Genomic DNA, 20,499 nt, shown 5'->3' with positions numbered 1-20,499 from the left:
CCCATGACATCTGGCTTTTAAAGTCACCTATAGACATATTAAAACACTGACTCATCAGGGAAATGGAGACTACGGCTTCAACGAGATAGCATGTGTTACTGGATTTGGGTAAACTTTTAAAAATTGCCAATACCAAATGCTGATAAGGCTGCAGAACCACCAGAACACTCCTGCATCATTCGTGGAGTATAAAATGGTACTGATCCTTAGAAAATCCAAATATCATATTCAAATATGACAAACACCTCACTCCTAACAACAATTGCACATGGAGGGATGGTTGAGTAGATGGATGGATGGATGGATAGATTAGGAAGATGGATGGATGGATGGATGGATGGATGGATGGACGGATTAGGAAGATGGATGGATGGATGGACGGATTAGGAAGATGGATGGATGGATGGATAGATTAGGAAGATGGATGGATGGATGGATGGATGGATGGATGGATGGATGGATAGATTAGGAAGATGGATGGATGGATGGAAGGATGGACGGATTAGGAAGATGGATGGATGGATGGATGGATTAGGAAGATGGATGGATGGATGCATGGATGGATGGACGGATTAGGAAGATGGATGGATGGATGGATGGATGGATGGATGGACGGATTAGGAAGATGGATGGATGGATGGATGGATGGATGGATGGATAGATTAGGAAGATGGATGGATGGATGGATGGATGGACGGATTAGGAAGATGGATGGATGGATGGATGGATAGATTAGGAAGATGGATGGATGGATGGATGGATGGACGGATTAGGAAGATGGATGGATGGATGGATGGATGGATGGATGGATGGATGGACGGATTAGGAAGATGGATGGATGGATGGATGGATGGATGGATGGATGGATGGATGGATTAGGAAGATGGATGGATGGACGGATTAGGAAGATGGATGGATGGATGGATGGATGGATGGATGGATGGATGGACGGATTAGGAAGATGGATGGATGGATGGATGGATTAGGAAGATGGATGGATGGATGGATGGATGGATGGACGGATTAGGAAGATGGATGGATGGATGGATGGATAGATTAGGAAGATGGATGGATGGATGGATGGATGGATGGACAAATTAGGAAGATGGATGGATGGATGGATTAGGAAGATGGATGGATGGATGGATAGATTAGGAAGATGGATGGATGGATGGATGGATGGATGGATGGGTGGACGGATTAGGAAGATGGATGGATGGATGGATTAGGAAAATGGATGGATGGATGGATGGATGGATATATTGAGAAGGTGGATGGGTAAATGGATGGATTGTAAGGGTGGATGGATTGATTAGACTGAATGTATAAACAGGCATAGAGGAAGGAAGGAACGAGAGGAAGGATAGATAGATGGATGGATATGCTAGATGGATAGATAAATGGACAGAGAGGTTGGACGGATGCATAAATGGATGAGTGAGCGGATGGGTGGGTAGTTGATTGAGTGGGTAGATGATGGATGCATAGATGGGTAGATATGATGGATAGATGGATAAATGAATGAGATGTATATAGATGGATGGATGAATTAATGATGTTTGGGTAGATGGGGATGGTTGGGTAGATGTAGATGATTGGGTAGATGGGGGATGGTTGGGTAGATGGTAGATGGTTGGGTACAAGGTAGATGGTTGGGTAGATGGGGATGGTTGGGTAGATGGTGGATGGTTGGGTAGATGGTGGATGGTTGGGTAGATGGTGGATGGTTTGGGTAGATTGTGGATGGTTTGGTAGACTGTTGGCTAGATGGTAGATGTTTGGGTAGATAGATGGATGATTGGGTACATGGTGGATAGTTGGGTAGATGGTAGATATTTGGGTAGATTGTGGATGTTTGGGTAGATGGTAGATGTTTGGGTAGATTGTGGATGTTTGGGTCGGTTGTGAATGGTTGGGTAGATGGTAGATGGTTGGGTAGATGGTAGATGTTTGGGTAGATTGTGGATGGTTGGGTATACAGAAGGGAGAACTGAGTAGATGGTACATGGTTAGGTAGATGGACAAGTGACTGTCTTAATGAGAATCTGGAATTCCATGGGAGTCTGAGAGGAGTCTCTTCTTGAGTCCACACATACCATCCTCACAGACAGCAAGATCCCACAGGTTGGGGTATAATGGGAATTTCTGCATTCCTTTGAGCCAGGATTTCACTCTGTGGCCTCATCCCTCTCCCCATTGTCATTTTCAGAGTTTCTCTTAGGCAGGTGATGAACAGGTGAGCAGACAGAGCTGGCACTCCGCACCACAGCCTGAGAGGGCCTGGGCTCATATTCTGTTCTCTAGCCGGGGCGAGAGAAGCGAATCCCAAAACTGCTGACACACCTCTGCTTGGCACTCTGGATTGTGTTCTCAAAGCAGGCAGGGGACCAGGCATTTCGTGTCAGGAGCTGCAAATGGACTTCCTGATGGTGGTGGGAAGAGATGGTACAAGCTGCTGGCAAGGGGCACCCAGAAGCTCTGACAGGGGTGAGCGGGAACTCCAAGATATCCACAAGCATCCCTGTTCAGGGAAGCTCAGAGGGACAAGAGTGTAGCAGACCCCTCCCAGGCCACTCTACGTGCTCCTCGGGGTCAACTTCACATAGGAGCCACTAGAAACAGCACAGGGCGGCTGAGAAGGCTGTGTGACCTGCAGGCTAGATGCCCTCGACTCTGAGCCTCTCCTGAAACACATGACCTCCAAGCCCTGCCTTCTCCTGCAATGGAGGCCCTTCCACGCCCTCTGCTGGTTGAAGCTGGCAGTGGCACAGACCACCCGGGGTCATACCATCCCCGGGGCTTCCCATCTGCAAACCTACCTCCTCCACAGCACCCAAGAGAAACTGGAAGAGGCAAGAATGTTCCTTAGCCTCTGTGCCTTCCTGGGCTTGCAGGACAATCTCTAAAGGCTGGAAGGTGAAAAGAAACAAAACATGAAGTATTGAATCGAAAGACGTCGGACAAAAGTCATAGAGGGATGGCTGATAGCTCAGAGGTGAAGTTTTGGGGGATGGCTCAGAGGCGGAGCCTTTCCACCCCCAAGTCTGCCATCTGCCAGAACACACTAGAACTTCTCCAGTGTCCCCGGCCAGTGCTGCTTCCATGCAGCTGGCAGGTGGACGCAGCAGCAGCGGAAGCATCCTCTCCTCCCCTCACCAGGCTGCGCTCCCTCTCAGCAGGCCGGGCCCTTCCCTCTGCCCAGGCAGTCCTTCAGATGCCTTCCCTGTGGTTAATTCGTGGTTCCTTGGCCTTATTCTCCGAGAGCGAGATTGGCAGAGCCTGGAGCTTGCTCACATCTGCCTGCTGCTCTGATTTCCATTGTGAGCTAAGTGGGGACAGCCCTGGAAATTCTGTGGAGTCTGTCCCCAGCCCCGCCAGCTCTCTGGATGACCATGTCCTTGATGCTTCCTCTGCTTGGAACCTTCCTCATTCACTTCAATTTTCTGAGACACTGTGACTACTGCACCCCCCCACACACACACATACACACAAGCTGTGTACCACCTCCGCTGGCACCCTGCACACACCACAGGTCATAGTTTGGCCGAGTCTGTTTGCAAATTAAATATCTCCCCCGCTAACGGATAAGTTGCAGACACTTGACTTTAATCATTGTCCCCTTTACTAGTCCCTAGCCCTGCTCCAAAGCCTGACATATGGCCAGCTCAGTAATTACTATTGAATGAGTGAACAAATGAATTAATGAGGGTGGGGAGTCAGGAAACATGTGTAATTGACTCTGCAGGGACCTCGGACAAGCCTCTTTATTATGCCTGGGCCCGGTTCTCCCCCCCTCTGAAAAGAAGAGAAGCCCAGCCAGTCGACCTCCCACAGGCGAGGGGTACCCAGGGCATCCTGTCTCCTCAGCACATACAAAGCCGCTGAGGAAGACTGGACTGGGCCCGACAGGACCAGAGGCAGGGAGAACAAAGTCTGGCTAGGGAGTGAGGTGGCAGCTTCACACTGTCCACGCACCCCCACCCAGAGATTCTGGGAAATCCCCTGGCAGTAGGATTCTGGATCAGGATCCTGGAGGTCCTGATTCTTCCTCACTGGATGACCTTTGGCAAATCACAGTGAACTCCCTGGACCTCCGTGAACTCAGCTGGACAGAGGGGACAATGATGGATGGATGTCGTTATCTTTCTCCCCCACTGACATGTGAGACCCACAAACTCAGGGACCCATGTGTTCCTGTGTGTCACTGAATCCCCAGATCCCAGTTGGGGTGTAGCATAAAAGAGGGCTGTAGGAAATATGGAGAGAGGCACCCATGACGGTGGGGGAGGGGGATGAGTGAGCCTCCTTGGAGCTGAGAAGCAGCCAGTGTCTAGAACACCAACCTCTGGAACTTGCTCTGCTTCCTGGCCCACTCCACTCTCCGTGCTGAGCACACCCACCCACCACCCTCTTTCTCTTGATACAGTTGCTCCCAAAGGACCCAAAATCGTGATGACGCCCAGCAGAGCCCGGGTTGGGGACACAGTGAGGATTCTAGTCCACGGATTTCAGGTCAGCCTCTCTATGGATAGCTGAGTGGAGTGGAGGGTGGGTAGAGACATCCAAAGGGACCAGCATTCCTGGCTTACTCTCCTATACCCACAAGCAAATGCAGTTCGCATCAATCTTCAGTCTTCACGTTTACTCTAGCCCCAACCCCTGAGAGTCCTCCCCACCTAGTCTCCTATTGGACAGGCTGTTTTCAATTTCCCTATTTAGCTGAGGATGATCTTGATCTTTTAACCCTCCTCCCGCCCCCTCTTCTGTGCTAGGATTATTGGCATGACAGTTTATCAGATGCTGGGGATGGAACCCAGGGCTTTGTGTGTGCGAGGCAAGCATGCTACCACCTCAGCTACACCCCCAGCCTCGTTCCTGGGGTTCTAAGGTGCTACCTGAAGCCTATTGGATGAAAATCGGGACCTGGAAAGCCTCTGGCCTTCCTGTGTTGGCAGCCTGCTCCCCGATGACTCCACTGTTTCCTGCTCTGACCCACAGAATGAGGTCTTCCCAGAACCCATGTTCACGTGGACGAGAGTGGGCAGCCGCCTCCTGGATGGCAGCGCTGAGTTTGACGGGAAGGAACTGGTGCTGGAGAGAGTTCCTGCTGAGCTCAATGGCTCCATGTATCGCTGCACCGCTCAGAATCCACTGGGCTCCACCGATACACATACTCGGCTCATCGTGTTTGGTAGGGACCCCACAGGACCACCCAAGGATAGGGCTGGGCTCAAAGTCATCCTCAAAAGCCCCTTAAATTTGCCTCAGTGAGATAATTCCATTCACTGATTCTAATTGCAACGACTTTAGCATCAGAGAGACTTTAGGTTAGCATCTCGGCTCTACCATTTAGCAGGCCTCATTTCCCCATCTGTAACATGGTCAGCTATGGAGAGACTGAGGGGGAGCACCATCCCAGTGCATACAATCCACATAGCGGGTACCTGGGGAAGGTCCTCCACGCTCAGAACTCAGCGCCACCCATTCTGCTTCTCTCTGCTTCTTTCTGACAGAAAACCCAAATATCCCAAGAGGAACAGAGGACTCCCGTGGTAAGTCTCCACCCTCAAGACTGCACCCTTAAAAGAGAGTGCTTTTTCAAAGCATCTGTTGCTAAAGCCAACTTGTCTCCCCTGGTCTCTCCTTTCCTTCAGGAAGCCATCACCTCAGACAGGCAGGTCAAGGTTAGGCAAAGGCAGGCCCTAAGCAAGGAAGGCACTATACCCCCAAACAGCTAATGGGATAGCAGGGGTCAAGTGTGTCCCCTCTCATTGCTATCCAGACCCCAAGAAGCCGTGTTTGGTGCTGACCATGGTGTGGGTCTCTGACAACTCCATGGGACACTTAAAAATATAGAAGGGGGCCCCAGGCTGTTCCTTCAGCCACCCAACCTAGTGCACTGTATATGGGTGCAGATACCACCCATATACAGTGAATCTCACAGTTCTCAATGAAGCGTCCCTTTCCTGGTGCCCGCTGGGCCATCCTGATGGCCTCAGCCCAGCAGGCCTGCATGGGGAACAGGGCACCGGACTCATGGCAGCCTGCAGAGCTGAGGTTTGATCACCCGATGCTGCCTCCTAGCATCTTTGTTGGGAACCATTTTTCAACGTCTGTTGAAAGCCCCCAGATTCACACCAATAGGCCCCCTGTAACACACAGGCAGGCTGCAGCCGTGACACCGCCTCTGCCCTCTCACAGGTTCTGCTTCTGGCCTCGCTGGCGTCCGGCTCACCCTGGTGCTTGCCCTGACAGTGGTCCTGGAGCTCACGTGAAGATGCCGCCTCCTCCTGACGCTCCAGTGGCCCGGCATCTCTGCGATCGATTTTCATTTCTTTTCTAAACTATTTCCAGTCTTGTTCTTAGTCTTTGCCCATGTCTTGGCTTCTTCACTGGGTTTAATTAAAACAAACGGACCAATTTTCCCCACCTTGGTGTGTGGCTCTGTCTTTCCTTAGTCTAGTAGTAGCTACTGGGTACTTCCTGGCATCCAGTCTTGGGACAGGCATAGAGACAGAATGGCAAAAGAAATGGAAAGTTTGCACTCCTCTGAGGATTGGTGGACATGCAGCTCCTGTCTTATTCAGGCTTTAAAAAAGCCAGGTATGGGAAATGGCTGTAGAAAATGTAACAGTCAGCTGTAGCCACAATAGTGCTGCCTAACAGGTCAACCCACATCTTGGTAACAGACAACAGCAGGCATGGATACTTACTTATAGATAGCAGTGGTCCAGATGTCCTCATCCAGGCTCACCAGACAGCTTAGCTTCAGACAGCAGACCCACCTCACCGCCTGCATAACCCCTGCTGCAGGCTACACTCCAGGCTGGCCTCTGGTCTCCACTATGGAGTTATGAAATTCCTTGTGTGTTTATCCTGGAGCTGGAGCTAAGGGGGCAGCATCTACCTGACATCTGATCCTTTTTCCATGTGTATCAGTCAGCTTTCCATCACTGTAACAAAGCAGCTGGGATAATTTACCTATCAAGGGGAAAGGTTTCTTCAGGCTCTCAGTTCTGAAGATACAAGCCTATAACCTGGTAGCCCCATTACTTTGGGTCTCTCATGAGATCATGAGATCATACATCATGGCAAGGGGCTATGGAGCTGCAGAGGCAATCCACTGGGACGCAGGGGCTAGGCGGAGAGGAGAAGGAAGAACCAGGTCCCACATTCCCTCTGAGAACACATCCCACTTGTTGGCAGCCCCTCCACCTCCCAATAGGGCCATCCTAGGACCAGGCCTGTGTACGCAGACTAAGGGAGACAATGACCACCCTAATTAGAATGTGGGGGAATCATCAGGATGTTAGGAAAACCTAAGCCTCTGCCTGCCTCATTGTCTGTGGACCCTGGTTGAGCCAAAGCACATCCCATGGCCAATGGAGAGATGAGGTTGAGCCCACCCCAGGACCTGAGAGGCACCACGAAGATGATGGAAGATGGGGCATATCAGAAGCGGTAGGGTGGCATGGGTTAGGGTGGGGTGAAGTGGTATGGGATGGGCGTGCTGCGGTGAGCCTAAGTCTTGCACCCTAAACACCCTGGAGATCTATCCGGAGCTCACGGACAACCTGAGGCTGTCGAGTAGTCTTCTCGCACCGCTAGTGAACACTAACACCCTTGCTCTCTCGAGCATCCCGGATGGAAGAAGATGGCTCCAAGGTCACTGCCCCAAGCAGAATCATGACTCCTAAAGATGCCTATGCCCCACCCCCAGCACCTGAGCAGGGCTTACTGATCTGGACTGGGTCTGATGGCTCTGAGCTGGATCTGCCTTTGGACCCTAAGAGCGGGAGGAGGGGTCTTTGAGGGTGGGCTGACCCCCAGTGGCTTTGCCTAAGGTGACTCAGCTTTGTGCCTGGTGGTCTCTCAGGCTCCACCAGGGTCAGCTCTGTGAGGGTGGAGGAACAAGAGAGCTGAAGCACACGGGTCTTGGGAGGCCCCAGGGAAATTGACACACCACTATTTCTATTGTATTCAAAATAAAAACTAGAGCCCCCTTTGATAGGAGCTGAGAAGTCAATGGATATAGGGTCGAGAGCAGGGTAAGAGAGATTGTGCAGGCTACAGCAGCCCTTAGTTCTGACTTGAAGTTTATGCTAGGCTTGGTGGTTACAAGCCCACCATCCCGGCACTCAGGAGACAGGCTCTGCAGGACCAGGAGTTCAAGGCTATCCTCGTTTACATAGTAAATTTGTGGTTAGCCTAGGCTACATGAGACCCTATCTCAGAAAAGACCACCTGCCTTTGTATTCTACTTTCCATGTGTGTGCGTGTGTGTATGTATATTTGCACATGTGCGTCCGTGTGTGTTCATGTGCTCTCATAAGTGTGTGTACAGGCTCACCCATGCCACAGTGATCCTGTAGAGGTCAGGAAAGAACGTCAGATGTGGGTCTTTGCCTTCCACCTTGTTGACATTCCAGAGTCTTGGCTTTCCTTGTGCCTTTTTGTCCTCATTTAAGCTCAAATTCTTCTGCCCACCCATTGGTGTTTGATATACATCAGAAACAATGATTGATGTGGTAAATATTTACCTTCCCGAGTCTGGCCAGTCAGACAACAACAGTAGTGAAGTTGACGATTCTCTCAGACATCCGTCTGTGTGCAAACATCCAAGATCGCTGAGCAGTCAACCGCCACATGGTACCATCAGCCTCCTTCACCTACTTCCTTCTTCCTCGAAGTCCTGATTCGGCTCACATGAACCAACCGACTGCCACCGCTGATGTCCAGCAATTCTATTTTAGGCCCCTACTTCCAGAGGTTTCTGTTTTCCAAAGAAATTTTAATACGTAGGTTTATTCTCTCTCCTTGCCTCCTTAGAGGGAAGGCCACGTAGGCGTGAAATTGGACTTGCTTCGCCCTATTAGCAGCAGGGTTGCTGGGCTCCACTGACCCCTGAAGTGCATCAATAGCTCAGTAGTGAGCAGATGAACCGTGGGAAGCAAGTGGTGGAGGACTTGGGGGCGGAGGGAGCTAGCTGGGAGGCTCCAGGGCCAAGGCAGCAGGGGTTGCCATCTGCTTTGGCTTTGTACAAGGACTGGAAGGCTGCTGTTTAGGATGGGAAAGGGGAAGAAAAGGCCCAGCTCCAGCTGAGACTGTGCATTCAGTCCCCCATGGGTGCCTTTATCTGTCCCACAAACCCCAAGCCTCCCCAGCCAGGGCCTGGGCTGGACCAGAGAAGAAACCGGCCAGGTTGCATAGGTTCTGCCATTAAGAAGCCCAATCCTTCAGAATGCTGGGCCCACTAGAAGGGCTGCACCCCACTTGCGTTCCACTTTCTGTGCCATTGCTCCCTGGGAAGAGTCGAGTGAGAAGGGGACACCTACAGGGAGGCTGTCCTGGGGGGGGGGGGGTGGCTTTGTCCTGAAGGATAAGAGGGGCAATGGAAGTCAGCCCTACCTCTCCATGAAGTGGCCTCATGTTGGTCCAGGTACCTCAGCTGTGACCCACATGTGCAGAGGAGGAAAACCTCAGATTCCTGTTTTCTGTGCCCGAGTCCCCGAGGCCACCTCCCCTTTGAAGCATGGAGTGTTCAGCTGGACTCATAGCTGCTGCCACACCAGGTCCCAGTGAACTCATCCTTCCCCCATTCACCAGCCACAGTTCCCTGAGGCCCCTGCTGCTCTCCTGCCCTGGGCTACTGTCACCACAGATCCCCCGTAATCTTCGGAGGATTTCAAGTGTGCCCAGCAGGTGTAGGGATGGCTGCATCTCTAAAGTCACACCTGAGAAGGGTAACCAAGCTTCCTTTTCTCTTCATCTCTGAGTGAGGCTCATGAACAAGTGTCACGAGTATGTGCAGCTGCCACAGTCACTTAGTGGGGGAGGTGCTCCTAGGCCAGCTGTCCATACTCAGCACCTGGGGTCCCCTCCCCACTGGAGCAAGAATTCGGGGACATTCGTGACCTGTATCCCTCTGTTGTCCCTTCCAGACTGGAGCCTGGAACTTAGTTTCTGGCTGCCTGTCTGCTGCACGCCTGTGGCAGCTGTCCCTCCTTAGCCCAGGACAGCAGCCTCTGGACCCAGCAGCCTCTGCACCCACAGGCCCACTGTGATTCAGAGTCACCTGCTCCATCACCCCAAGGCCCCTACACGTAGGCACTGTTGGCTTCTATCATACTACCTAGGGCTTTTACTAGTCTTCTAAAGGTGACTGTGACCCTGGCTACAAACGCCACTCTGAGTCACCTTGTCTGTGGGAGACACAGAACAGTGAACAAAGCTCTAATGACTCCACAAGACAGCCACATAGGACACCCCGTGATCCAGAAAAATCTGTGGGTTTCGTTAAGAGTCTATGTATACATAGCACAGAGGAAACAAAAACCAGGGTCCTTGGGATTTGGCTATGCCGTGGGAAATGACAAAGCTCAAACTTGGGCTTGGACATTTCCACTCAGGCAAGATGCTTAGGCCGGTGCTGGGAACACCTGCTTCCTGAGCCCCGACCTGCTGGTGGAACCTGAAGGGCAAGGGAGGTGGGTGAAGGCTGGCAAGAGAGTGAGAGGAAAATGAGGAACAGGCTGGGTGGGGATGTGAGAGAGGCGAAGATGGAGAGAGGATATCAGTCACCAAGGGGCTGTTGGGGCATTGTGAATCAGGCTGCCCTGGATCAGTTACAGAGAGAGCTGGTTTCTTGAACGCATGAGGAGTTGGGGAGAAAGGTGCCACCTGAGCTCCAGGGGACAGAGAGTACAGACCGATCAGCATTGAGGGAAGTGCCAAGAGAAATGGAGAAAGTAGGAGACAGAACTGAGACAAGGGACAGAGCTACAGAGATAGAGGGGCAGAGAGTGCCAGAGATAGGAGAGCACAGACTGGATGAAAAGGAGAGACTTGAGCAGCATGCATAACCAGCAACCCCGAGCTCCTGCCCCTGGGACATCTTTCACTGTGATGGTCTGTAACTCTGAATTTTGAGCTGAAATAAACTCTCTTTCCCTTAAATTGCTTTTGTCAGCGTATTTTATCACAGTAATGCAAAAAAAATAAAAAGCAGAGACACAGGGAGATGCTGAAGAGAACGTGAGAGAGAGCCTAGCCCAGGCAGGAGGGACAGAACACTCCCGTGCCCAGCTAAGATGGAACCCAGTTCTGACACCCATGGCCAGTGGACGAGTGAGCTGGTGAGTGGAGCGTCCCAGAAAATGCTCGGGCTGTCGTTTCAGGGATGGCTCCCTCCGTCTTCTCCAGAATGACAGCCCCAAGTGACGGGTGGATGATAATAGACACGTAAAATACACGCATGGCTTTTCCAAATGCCAAAGCTTAGTGCTCAACCTAAATGTCAACCAGCCCCGGGCCCACAGAGTTCCTGATCGTGGGTTGAGCCTCCCCTGCCCCTGTCCCTGTCTGCAGCTGTCTCCCTGGGACCCAGCCCTGGATCTCACAATCTCCACTCCAGGCTCCCTGACCCCTTGCCTCTGGTTCATCAGACCTGAAGTTCCCAGAACCACAGATAAAGGACACTTGTGGAAAGTCTCTTTCTAAAAACCAGTGGGCTCTCCCGGTCTGCCTTGAGGGAAAGTCCTGTAAGCCCTCAGGGTTTGCCCTTCTGTGAGAGGAGCAGGCAGCCCAATCACGGCACAGACTCACCTGTCTGTGACATCACAGTCACCGCCAGCTCTGCTACTCATCCCACAACCTCCTTTCTTTGCCTCCCTGTGTCTCTGTTTCCTCTTCTGCGAAAGTGGGGTACCCATGTTCCTGTCACTGCCCTCAGAGATCTCAGTGAAGACATGAGGCCAAAGCATTCTTGCCGTGCCCAGCAGTCAGTGAGGACGCAGCAAACATGAACTAGTGTGGTCTGTACTGAACGACAGGGAGCCATGGGTACCTCATCAGAGGGATGAGGTGGGAAATCTCAGAGAGAGCAAGCAAGCCGCCTGCCCAGGTAGACAGCTGGGCACAGGAGAAAGGGCTGACGACAAAGAACTGAGCAGCTATGGGGATGAGGAAGGAGGTGGTGTGGGGGACTGATGGAGGGTGGGGTGGCCTTGGCCTTCACCGATGGAGGATGACAGAAGAGGTATACACAGCAAGCCAGTCAACAAGCTAGTCTTGAGGGATATATTAGTCAGGCTTCTCTAGAGGAACCGAACTGAGAATGAATATATATCCAGCAATGGTTGTCTACCCAAGGAAGGTTCAAGAATCCAGTAGCTTAGTCCATGAGACTAAATATCTCCACCAGTCTTCAGCATATTCCTGAGTCCTATAGAAGTTGGGTCTAATGCAAGTCAAGAAATGGACTTGCCAGTGAGAGCAAGCAGGCAGAGAGAGAGAGAGAGAGAGACAGAGACAGAGACAGAGAGACAGAGAGCTTCTCCAATATGTCTTCTTCCTTCTTTCATAGCAGGCTTTCAGAAGAACTTGTTGCCCCTATTAAAGGTGGATCTTCCAACCTCAAAATATCTGGATTAAAAGTGGGTCTTCCCACTTTGAATAATTTAATTAAGAAAAACAATTCCCTAGAGTGTTGTGCCCAGCTGCTTAATTCCAGATGTAGCCAAGTTGGCAACCAGGAAGAGACATCACAAGTCCACCCCTGTCGATCTGATACACCATCATATCTCCTTATACTGTCTCCTTCCCAAATGAAAACAATAACCAGGTCATAATTATGCCTAACATGATATAACTATCCCACATGCAATTGCAACCCCATTATATATTTAACTAGGTCATAATTATGCCTAACATGATATAACTATCCCTTGTTCAACAGCAAATGCATTATAAATTTTAGAATAGGTGGCAAGGCCCCTTGGGAGATGTTCTTTTAATATCTCAAATGTAACCAACCACTGATATTCCTTTAACTGATGTTAAATTACATGATACATCAAAGAAAAGAAAACACAAACATCTGTAAAAATACATTCTTAACAAAATATGACAGACACACTCACGTCAACTATAATCCTTGCTTCTGCATGATCACGTGACCTTAGCTGATATTGAGAACTATCCTCCTCTACTTCCCATTCTATATTTCCTCCCCCCTCTGCAAGCACCTCAGCAGGTCATGTTTCCTTCATGGAGGAGTGACCCAAGCCTTCATTCCTGAAGGGTCCGAGCCTTTTGTCATCCTGCTTGGATTAGGTCATTGCAGTTTTCCACTGATTTCAATCACAGGGCACAGTAGTACCTAAAGGATCTCCTGCACCCCAGACACCCTTCTTACCTCCATTGTGGAGAAGCAATCCAATTTCCCCCACGGTTATCTGGATCTATCACCCCTTCTAACACTTATTCCTTTCTTGACCTGTTGTCTTAAGGGCATCAGAAGCCCAAAGTGGCTAGGGCGAAATCTGAACTTCAAGTTCAAGGGAATGTTTGCTGTGGTTCTTGACAAGAGTGCTCCCTTCTCTGGAACAAAAACTTCTAGGCCAGCAGAACTTAAGATCTCAGAAACAGGAAGCAAAAATGTTCCTAGTGGGTCACTGGAGGTGATAGTGACTGGAACGATTCCCTTTCCATCACTTGATTCCTGGACTTGTGACTCCTGGCAATGGGAGAAACCGGACCATATACTGGAAGCTGATTCAGAGCATATACCGCCTTCTGGAGAAGCCTAGCCCAGCCCTCCAGGCTGCTGCCATCTAATTGATATTGTAACTGTGTCTTTAAAAGACCATTTGAGCATCCTACCAGGCCAGGAGCTTCAGGACGGTGAGGCACATGGTAAGACCGGTGGATTCCATGATTGTGGATGTACTGCTGCATTCTCTTACTGTGAAGTGAGTTCAATGGTGAGAAGCAATACTATGTAGTATACCATGATGGTGTATAAGGCATTCTAGAAGTCCACAGATGGTGGCTTTGGCAGAAGCATTACATACAGGAAAGGCAAATCCATAACCAGAATAAGTATCTACTCCACTGAGGACAAAGAGTCTTTTCCATAGAGGAAGCGGTCCAATGTAGTCAACCTGCAACCAGGTTACTGGCTGGACACCCCGGGCAAGGGTGCCATATCTGGGGCTCAGTGTTGGTCTCCGCTGTTGGCAGATCTGACACTCGGCAGCTGCTGTATCCAGGTCAGCCTTGGTGAGTAACAGTCCATGGTGTCAAGTCAGTGCATAACCCCCATCTCTATCACCATGGCCACTTTGTTCATGCAACCATTGGGCAATAACTGGGATGTCTGGAGAAAGAGGCTTACTGTTCAGAGAATGAACCAATCTATCTACTTGGATGTTGAACTCCTTCCTCCTCAACTGAAATCAGCTTTTGATGAACATTTACTTGGAACACAAGTGTCTTTACATCCTTCAACCATTTAGAGAGAGCTATCCACGTACTACTTTCTCAGATGTCTTCCTCACCAATTTTCCAATCTTGTTCTTTCTAATTCCCTGACTATCCAGCCAATCCATTGACTATCACCCATGATAAAGTGAACAGCTGGACATCTGGTCGTTTCTCATTCCAGACAAAATGTATGAGCATTTTGTACTGCCCGAAGTTCTGCCCACTGGGATTTTCCTTAACTGGTTTCTTTCAGGGTTGTCCCAGAAAGGGGCTGTAATGCTATAGCTGTCCACTTGTGGGTGGTACCTGCCTAACATGCAGAACCATCAGCAAACCAGGCCCTAGTCTTCTCTTTAGTCAACCGACTGTAGAGAACACCCCATGAGGCTATCTCTCTGTCTTCTGCAATGGCCATCTAGGAGAGCAAAGGGAGATGGGGCGGGGGCTGCCACCCCTGCATCTTTCAAGTCCTTGATGGTGGCACTAATTTCTGCAGTTCCTCCAGGGATGTGAAACTGTTTTTGGATTCACTATGTTTCCTGGCAGAGGCAACTCTAAAGGGTTTCATTTAGCCTCTCCCACCACAGCAGCCCCCACTCCACAGGTCAGGGAACCAGTCTGAGAATTCTGCCAACTTCTAAGTGTGTCTGTCTCAGTTCTGCATTCTGGGACTGGGAAAACAGCCGTGGGATGAGTTCCGGGATCCACTGGACCTATTGTGAGTCGGACTCCAGCCAAAACTCCATTCATCCATCGCCCGCCTCCATAAGCCCCTACTGTAACTGGAAGGCCACAGTGTTTCTTGGGGTCTCCCAGAATCAGCGTCATCAATTCAGAACCAGTATCCAACAGACCCCTGAAAGTCTGATAGTTTCCTTTCCCCCAGTGTACAGTTAGGTACCCTTGTAAAAGGCCTTGGAGGCCCCTCTGGGGAAGAAATGGAGAAAGGCCAACAGTAAAACTCTTATGTTTGTGGCCAAGATCCCTTTTGCCATGATCCAGTGCCACCTTTCTTTCATTGGCTTGAGAATTTTCCTGTTGATACAGAGCAAACAGAAATGCGGTAGGCTTCTTATCTGTTTTATGCCTGGAAACCCCATGATCCATTAGCCAGTACCAAAGGTCCACATGAGTCACGCCACCATAGAATTTACTTTTCCTGGGCTGACCGTTATAGGTTCGGCCATTATGGACAAAGATTCAACTATGCTGCCTATTACGCTAACTACGATCACCTTGACTTAGAGAGTCAGCGCTACCACCTGACCCCTGCTACTTCAGGGCCTAATTAAACCCATTGTGTTTAATTCACCCAGCTGAGCAGCAGCATCTCCAGCCTACGGCCTGGCACAAGGAAAAGAGCAACAAGAAGACTCTTCAAATGTGCCGGTGCCCTCTCACCATTTTGCATCTTGTAGGATTAGTGACGGGCATGTCCTCTGGGCCTTCCCATGGTGGAGGATTAGGTTTTACACATGGTACCCACTCTAGCATTGCACTTTCCCTGAGCCTTAAAATCCCCTCATCAACACTAAGCCAAGGGCTATCGGGCATCTCCAACTCCTTTTCAGTAGGCCAGTTCTCGACAAACGCCTCAGCCAACCATTCACACAAACCTTTGAGACCTTTTTCGTAACCGAGCAAGATTTCATATTAAACCTAGAATTTCTCCTCAGTGGGCCCCTATCAACAAACTCTGCCTGGTTCAGTTTTACGTCCCCTCTATCGTTATTTTATAGCCTTAAAATCCATTCCCACGCATATTCCCCCAAATTCTGCTTGAATGAATCAGCAAACTCATTAAGCTCTTTAGTGTTGTAGTGTTCCTCCTCACGGACTACACTTTCTATCTTCCCTCCAGGAACCTGCTTCGCCTTATGTCTGGTTATAGGTCTAGAGGTCACCGTAGGCGGGCCCTGGGGGACATCAGTATTACCTCGGCTGGCTTCTCCTTCAGACAAAGTCTCTGCTGGTTTAGCAGACAATGATGGATTAATTTCCCCAGTCAAAGGTAGCAAAGGCAGTATTTCCAGAGGTGGGGTGTGAGTACATCGCTGAGGGTGGAAAGACTACTTCCTCAGCTGAGATTAAATCCTTGAGAACCTGAGAAATCAGAGTTCTCAGCCTCAACAGGGTCCTCCCACACATCTCCATCCCAATCTACAGAATCCCACTCTTTATCAATTAAAGCCCTCACTGACACTCTCTGAGGTTGGGACTTGAATTTTTGCTGTAATTCAGCCAACCTTATAATGAGGGCTTCAGTTTCATTTCTGCAACTTGAGCTCTGTGGGTGCTGGGGAGAAGATTCTCTTTCAGGGCACACTCAGAAAACTCTGGAGTCTAAAGTTCAGACTGTGCATATCTGGAGCTGTCAGCTGAGTTCATAGCTGTCCTTTGCAATATCCTGAGATGCTCGAAGTTGGTTAACTTTATCACAGGGCCCTTTCTTTTCCTTTGTCAATTTATCTATCCAGAGGTGCTAGGAGTGACCAACCAGCATCATCATTTTCCTTCTATTTCCACAAATTGTCAAATTTTTTTTCTATACAGAATGGCCAAACCCATTACCTCTCACAATTGGTGAATCAGGATAATGCTGTGGGAGAGTGCTCTTGTATACTGTAAAGATTTGTCACTCATATTGGTTTAATAAAATGCGAATTTGCCAGTAGATAGGCAGGAAATATAGGTGGAGTGACCAGACTAAGAGAATTCTGGGAAGAGGCAGAGATGCAGTCACCCGGCAGAGGAAGCAAGATGAGAATGTCTTACTGAGAAAAGGTACCAAGTCACATGACTAAATATATACAAGAATTATTTATGGGTTAATGTAAGTTGTAAGAGCTAGTTAATCATAAGCCTGAGCTAATTACCAAACAGTTTATAATTAATATAAGCCTCTGTGTGTTTTTGGGGGAACTGAATGGTTGCAGGACCGGGCAGGACAGAAATTTCCATCTACAGGATAATCAAATGCATTTGTGTTCTTAGGTTTGTACACTAGTCTACACCATGGGCTTTCACTAATCTCTGAGTTTCTTAGGAGTGGCTTCAGTAATTGTAAGTGTTGGCATATTGGAAAACCTATTCCAAAACACTTAAAATATCCATCCTTTTATTTCTGTTGCTCTAGAACCGTTTCTCTAGAGGAACAGAACTGATAGAATAATATATATAATAATATAATATATTATTAGAATGACTTATGGGCTGTGGTCTAGTTAGTCCAACAATGGCTGTCTCCTAACAGAAGATCCAAGAATTCAACAATTGTTCAGTCCATGAGGCTGGATGTCTCTGTTGTCTTCAGTATACACCAGAATCAGTAATACACCAGAAGAAGCAGGCTCTAATTCCAGTCAAGGAATGGACTTGCCAGTGAGAGCAAGCAGGCACACACACACACACACACACAGAGAGAGAGAGAGAGAGAGAGAGAGAGAGAGAGAGAGAGAGAGAGTGAGTTTCCTTCTTCCATGTCCTTTATTTTTTTAAAAATATTTATTTATTTATTATGTATACAATATTCTGTCTGTGTATATGTTTGCAGGCCAGAAGAGGGCACCAGACATCATTACAGATGGTTGTGAGCCACCATGTGGTTGCCGGGAATTGAACTCAGGACCTTTGGAAGAGCAGGCAATGCTCTTAACCACTGAGCCATCTCTCCAGCCCTTCCATGTCCTTTATATAAGCTTCCAGCACAACATAAGGCTCAGATTAAAGGTGAATCTTCCCACCTCAAAAGATCTGGGTTAAAAGTGGGTCTTCTCACTTCAAATAATTCAATTAAGAAAAAAAAATTCCTTCAAGGTGTACCCAGGCACTTGGGTTTTAGTTAAGTCCAGATGTAGTCAAGTTGACAATTAAGAGCAGCCATCACCAGGGCTAAGAGACACCCCCACGCCACAGCAGCATCCTGTAGCTTGGGAACTCATTTGTTTCAAAGCAACTTGCACTCATTAGCACTGACTGTTCACGCTCTATCATGATAGCTCTGAAGATGGACGATGGCCCCTTATCTCAGACTCGTGAGTGACAGCTCGAAGAGGCTTGCCATTGGCTAAAGAACACAGAGCTGAACGTGTGGGGCAGCTCTGGGATTGGACCTTCCTGTCTACCTGCACCACTCTAGCAGGCCCAGACACTAAAGCCTTACATGGCTGGGAATGTTGGTCTGACCTACCCTCAAACCAGACCTGGGATGAAGAAGCTGGCTTGGATGGTCTATGGAACGCAGGGAACACAGTAGGAGATGGGAAAGAGCCCAGAAAGTGCCGTGTGGGTTCCCAGCCTGTACTACAGCCTGTACTCTGGTCCTAGCAGCTCTGAGATTCTGCAGTGTTATCCTCGGACCACCCATCCAGCAATCTGGACACACTGCTGCCCCCACCGAGCTTTGAGCAGAACCTGAAATCACAGTAAAATCTCATGTGGCTTCTGCCAGGAAGACACAAGCTTATAGCCCGTGGGTGACCACCGTGGGCTTTGAGGGGGCAAGATAGCACCTGCTAGTGTCCCTCGGCATCCCCTTGGCCCTGGGGCAGAGAGATGGGGCTGTCACAGGTTTGGAATGTCCATTCCCACCAAATCCAAGGCAGTGGGATGAAAGAGTTGAGCTTCTGCGACATGACCCCTTGTGAATGGAGCTGGTACTCTTGGAAGGAAAGTCCTGAGAAAGCCCAAATCTTCCATGTGGCAATTCTGCCAAAAGATGGCCAGTCAGGACATGAAGCCCTCAGTCTGCGGGTGCCTCCTCTCCTCTTCCTCCTGCAATATTTCCGTGTTTACAAAGTTCCATGAACACAAGTAGAGACAGACTTGGGAACATGCCATGCAAGGCAACTCTCCACAGATGTGTGCCATCCATCCTGATCTTCCGAGAAGTCTTGCATACGGAAGGCATTTTCTCTATTCATAGATAGCCACAGAGGCTCAGAGAGGTTATGCAACCTGCCCACAGTCACACAGACAGTGGAGAATCATCTGTGGGTAGGGATGATACCCCAGGAAATTCTGCCTCCCTGGGGAGAATCCCAGGACAGCACTAATAATGTTCTCTCCTTCCCTCCTTCTCCCTGGATGCTGCCCCAAGGCTGTGGGTTCTTCTATGTCTAGCGATCCCCCAACTGGTGTGTCTAAAGAACTCCACACAGTGGCTAAAGAACTGAGCTCTAAAATCCAGCTTCCCCAGGTTCAAATCCCAATGCAGCTGCTGACTAACAGTGTGACCTCAGACCATTTACACTGTCTCTGTGCCGTCTGTCAAAGTACTGGGAATAGCAATCCTCCTCCTCTGGTGGTTGCTATGGGAGCTGATAAGAGAGTGACTATTGAGCCGGGCGGTGGTGGCGCACGCCTTTAATCCCAGCACTCGGGAGGCAGAGGCAGGCGGATCTCTGTGAGTTCGAGACCAGCCTGGTCTACAAGAGCTAGTTCCAGGACAGGCTCCAAAACCACAGAGAAACCCTGTCTCGAAAAAACAAAAAAAAAAAAAAAAAAAAAAGAGAGTGACTATCAAAACTTAAGAAAATGTCTAAAGTGCATAGGGCCTAATAAACGATGCCTGTCGCAGCCTGAGGTGCCACCATTAATCTCCATTCTCTAATCAGATCAGAGATAAGATTCCTCCCTTGTCCCCTAAGGTCGCTTTGTGCCCTTGAATTGGGAAAGAATAGAGAAGAAAAGAGAACACAGGAAGGGAGGGAAGGAATGTAGCTCAATGACAGACTGCTTGCACAGTGGATGAGACCCTGGGTCCACCCCAGCACTGCAAAAGAAAAAAGGAAAAGAAAAAACTAGCGTGGAGAACTTACATTTACAGACCCAGATTGTCTACAAGGTTGTTTTTGCCTGTCCACAGCACAGCAGCAGAAGATGGGAATAATTCCTGTCACTTAGCAAATGGAACAGGCGGTGACCTGCAGGGCACAGTGCAGCTGGCTTGTGGGGAGCTGGGTGGGAATCCCAGGGGCTTGAAGACACCACCTCCTGCCCCACCGCCTTCACTTGTCCAGCTCCCAGCCTCAGGTCATGTTCACAGACCTCCACGCCACCCACCCACCCTCTGCAGGCGCCAAAACAGCCAGCCAGCAAAGAGGGACAGACAGGGAGTCACACTTGCCTGTGGCCAATGACAGACACAGTGGGACAGAGTGACAAGCAGGGAAAGAGAGCTATTACCTGTGGGTGTACAACTGCAGCCCATCTCTCTGCAGGGAGACAGGCTTC

The 20,499-nt window shown here is 49.5% G+C and overlaps 1 protein-coding gene across 1 annotated transcript in view; it reads left to right on the top strand.

The window, feature by feature from the left end:
• The window catches only part of Igsf21 (immunoglobin superfamily member 21), a 219,534-nt gene extending 213,105 nt beyond the window's left edge, over positions 1–6,429 (top strand). The window contains exons 7-10 of the mRNA XM_075946054.1: positions 4,427–4,512; positions 4,999–5,191; positions 5,514–5,552; positions 6,202–6,429. Coding sequence (XP_075802169.1) covers positions 4,427–4,512; positions 4,999–5,191; positions 5,514–5,552; positions 6,202–6,275 — 392 coding nt within the window. The 3' untranslated portion in view covers positions 6,276–6,429. The remainder of the gene's footprint in view (positions 1–4,426; positions 4,513–4,998; positions 5,192–5,513; positions 5,553–6,201) is intronic.
• Positions 6,430–20,499: the final 14,070 nt, after the last annotated feature.

The sequence above is a fragment of the Microtus pennsylvanicus genome, chromosome 13 (genome assembly GCF_037038515.1).
Source record: "Microtus pennsylvanicus isolate mMicPen1 chromosome 13, mMicPen1.hap1, whole genome shotgun sequence".
In the NCBI taxonomy this organism is placed as follows: Eukaryota; Metazoa; Chordata; class Mammalia; order Rodentia; family Cricetidae; genus Microtus; species Microtus pennsylvanicus.
This window is presented reverse-complemented; position numbering and strand designations above follow the sequence as displayed.